This window comes from Octopus bimaculoides, chromosome 29 (genome assembly GCF_001194135.2).
Source record: "Octopus bimaculoides isolate UCB-OBI-ISO-001 chromosome 29, ASM119413v2, whole genome shotgun sequence".
Classification (NCBI taxonomy): domain Eukaryota; kingdom Metazoa; phylum Mollusca; class Cephalopoda; order Octopoda; family Octopodidae; genus Octopus; species Octopus bimaculoides.
In genome coordinates, this window is record NC_069009.1 from 1,776,188 (window position 1) to 1,780,257 (window position 4,070).

General features: G+C 48.0%; 1 protein-coding gene across 1 annotated transcript in view; it reads left to right on the forward strand.

The window, feature by feature from the left end:
* Positions 1 to 3,575, forward strand: part of LOC106869543 (uncharacterized) — a 4,000-nt gene extending 425 nt beyond the window's left edge. Inside the window, exons 2-3 of the mRNA XM_014915331.2 lie at positions 752 to 926; positions 1,398 to 3,575. Of these exons, the coding sequence (XP_014770817.1) occupies positions 752 to 926; positions 1,398 to 1,618 (396 nt within the window). The 3' untranslated portion in view covers positions 1,619 to 3,575. The remainder of the gene's footprint in view (positions 1 to 751; positions 927 to 1,397) is intronic.
* Positions 3,576 to 4,070: the final 495 nt, after the last annotated feature.

Sequence of the window (4,070 nt, forward strand, 5' to 3'; positions counted from 1 at the left end):
CTCTACGGGCTTCTTTCAGTTTCCGTCTACCAAATCCACTCACAAGGCTTTGGTCGGCCCGAGGCTATAGTAGAAGACACTTGCCCAAGGTGCCACGCAATGGGACTGAATCCAGAACCATGTCGTTCGTAAGCAAGCTAGTTACCACACAGCCACTCCTACGATTATAATAATAATTATATATTATTATCTATATTGATTTCAAATTTTGGCTCAAGGTCAGTAATTTCAGGGAAGGGAGGGATAAATCAACTGGAATTTAAGTTATCGGCCCCAAAAGGATGAAAGGCAAAAATCAACCTCAGTGGAATTTGAACTCAGAACTTGAAGCCGGATGAATTGGTGCTAAGCATTTCACCCTGTGTCCTAATGGTTCCGCCAGCTTGCTACATTATGTTATTGTATAAAAGGCACTCCGTCGCTTACGACGTCGAGGGTTCCAGTTGATCCGATCAACAGAACAGCCTGCTCGTGAAATTAACGTGCAAGTGGCTGAGCACTCCACAGACACGTGTACAGCATCCCCTGCCGGAGCCTCGTAGGGCTTTAGGTGTTTTTCGCTCAATAAACACTCACAACACCCAGTCTGGGAATTGAAACCATGATCCTATGACCGCGAGTCCGCTGCCTTAACCACTGGACCATTGCGCCGCCACTTTATTGTATATATTGGTATGCAACCAATATATTATTTCTCCTGTCTATCAATCTATTAATTATCTCTTTCTCTCTCTCTCTCCCCTATTTACAGGACCACTTCCAGAGATGTGACTTCACTGACAGCCGACCTATAGGTAACAAACTACTGCCGTCAGAGAGTAAAGGCACAGTTCTACACCCGTTTCCCAAACCTGGAACATTTTACATTGCGTCACAGTCTTCCTGCAATTCCACGCAGCCCCTGAAAATGGTCTTGACAGTTATTGGTGAGTTCAGTTGATCCCTTTTTTTGCACTTGTTGCTGCTGGTGTTGGTGTTGGTGTTGTTTGCCACCATGGTGAAGGTGGTGGTGGTGGTGGTGGTGTGTAGTGGTGGGGGGTTGTAGTGGTTTGGGATTGGAGATGTGTAGGGATAGTGGTGGTGGTGGTGGTGGTGGTGGTACCCACTACCACCACATCCACTACCGCCACAACCACTACCACCACAACCACTACCACCACAGCCACAACCACTGCAACCACCACAGCCACTACCACCACAACCACCACAACCACTACCGCCACAACCACTACCACCACAACCACTACCGCCACAACCACTACCGCCACAACCACTACCGCCACAGCTACTATCACCACAACCACTACCACCACAACCACTACCACCACAGCCACTACCACCACCTTAGCATCCATTCATTACAATATATTTCTTTGTCTCTCTTTCTCTATTAACAGATAACATCCACCATAGCGAACAGTACACCAAATCTCATTGCCGAGACTCTGTCTACATGGTGTGGCGCCAGGCACAGTTGGACACATACCATGGAGTGGACGGGGTGGCTGCATCATTGGGCGGAGTAGTTGTCGGTCTCGTCATTCTGTCAGCTGTCTTGCTCTGGGACCGTCTTCTAAATGCTGAGTCGTCAGGAGTCAACGGATTCGAGAGATTCTAACACATGTGACTGGACTTGGTCATCGCTGACCATAATACTCATGATCTGTTTCGGTCTTTATTGACCACACTTTTAATCCTTTTGGTCTTGACTGACCACGGCCCTATGCAAGCTTGATCTCCATCGATTGTACCCCTGTCCAGAAATGGCCTGGACTAATCATGTCCTTATCCCCTGTCCACACTTTGTCTGGACTGACGATATCCCTGTCCAGACTTGGTCTGGACTAACCACACCCTTGTCCACTATTGTTCTCAACTGACCATGTCCCAAACCAGACTTTGACCATACCTATGTCCAGACTTAGTCTGCACTGACTACATTACTGTCCAGATTGCATCTGAACTGACCACATTCCTCTTCACTACTGATCTCTACTGACCATGCCCCTATCCACACTTTGACCATGTCCCTGTCCAGACTTGGTCTGGACTGACTACACCCCTGTCCATTGTTTATCTCTGCTGGCCACACCCCTTTCTATACTTGATCTACTTTGACCATTCCCTTGTCCAGACTTAGTCTGGACTGACCATGCCCTTGTCCATTGGTCTTTATCAATCACACCCCTGCCCCGTTTTGGCCTTCACTGACTACACCTAACCCTCTTGGTCAACACTGACTATACCCCTGTCTAGTCTTGTTCTCTACTGCCCACACACCATTGATGCCCTCACCACTGTCAAGACTTGGTCTCCATTGACCACATCCCTATCAATCATAGTCAGGATTGACCACCAGTGTCCACTCCCTTCCGTTCTTGGTCTCAACTGGCCACACCCCTAATCAAACTAGGTTTTCAATTGACCACAACTTTGTCCAAACTTGGCCCCCCCACTGTCAACTCCTATCCCTCTTAATCTCTTGGCTCACCCCAGATCAAACCTGCTTTCCACTTGACCACCATACCCTTGTCAAGACTTGACCTCCACTGTCCACACCCTTCCCTTCTTGGTCTCAACTTGCCATACTCCTAATCAAACTTGGTCTTCAATTGACCACCTCCGTCCCTCTTAATTTTGGTTGGCCACACCCCTGGTTAAACATGGTTTCCAATTGACCACACTTTTGTCAAAAACTTGATATTTGGTGACCATCCCCATCCCTCTTAATCTTGGTCTCAACTGGCTACACCCCTGGTCAAACATGATTTCCAGTTGACCACACCCTTGTCAAAAACTTGATATTTGCTGACCATCCTCATCCCTCTTAATTTTGGTCTCAACTGGCCATACCCTTAGTCAAACTTGATTTCCAGTTGACTACACCCTTGTAAAATCTTGATCTTTGCTGGTCAAGCCCTGTTCATCTTTGTCTAAACTGACCACACCCCTAATAAACATTGGTTTTTCCTTAACCATTCCCTTGTCAAAACCTAGTGTTCACACAACACATCCTTGGTCTTGGCTGGCCACACCACTGGTCAAATTTGTTTTTTTTTCCCCTGACCATATCCTTGTCAAGACTTGGCCTTCACTGACAATCTGATATTTCATGAGCCACATTGCAGACCCTTCTTGGTCCCAGCTGACCATGGTCCCTTAATGAGCCCTTTCTCTTGATCTCATTTCAGCCAATGCTGACCCAAATTGACCGTATCTTGGGAACATTCCTACTAACTGTGCAACCATTGGAAAAAAAAAAAAAACATGCTTGTCCCCTTGGGGACGCTTTAGGTATGCTGTCACCTCATTTCGTCCCCTTGAGTTCCTGCATTTCTGCCACCACCGCCACAACCACCACCACCACCACAACCACCACAACCATCATCACCACCATCATCATCATCATCATAATCACCACTACCACCTCCACTGTCACCACCACAACCACCACCACCACCACAACCATCATCACCATCATCATCATCATCATCATCATCACCACTACCACCACCACAACCACCACCACCACCGTCATCATCACTACCATCCTCGTCATCACCACTATCATACCACCATCATCACCACCACCACTACAACCACCACAACCATCGTCATCATCACTATCACCACAACTGCTGCTGCTACCACTATCACCACTACCACAACTACTGTCACCATCACCACCACCACCATCATCATCATCATCATCACCACTACCACCACCACTGTCACCACCACCACCACCATCATCATCACCACTAGCACTTCCACTGTCACCACTACAACCACCACCACCACAACCATTGTCATCATCACCATCACCACAATCACCATCACCACAACTGCCGCTGCCACCACTATCACCACTACCACAACTACTGTCACCATCATCACCACTACCACACTACCATCATCATCACCACCACCATCATCATCCGTACCCTTTTCAGCCCTGCCTTAGCCATAGTCCCACTTTTTGATCCCAGCCTGTAGCCTACTAACTCCAACCAAACTCCTCACTCCCTAGACCAGGCTCCACTCCACCCCCACCCCCCAGCCTACCACCA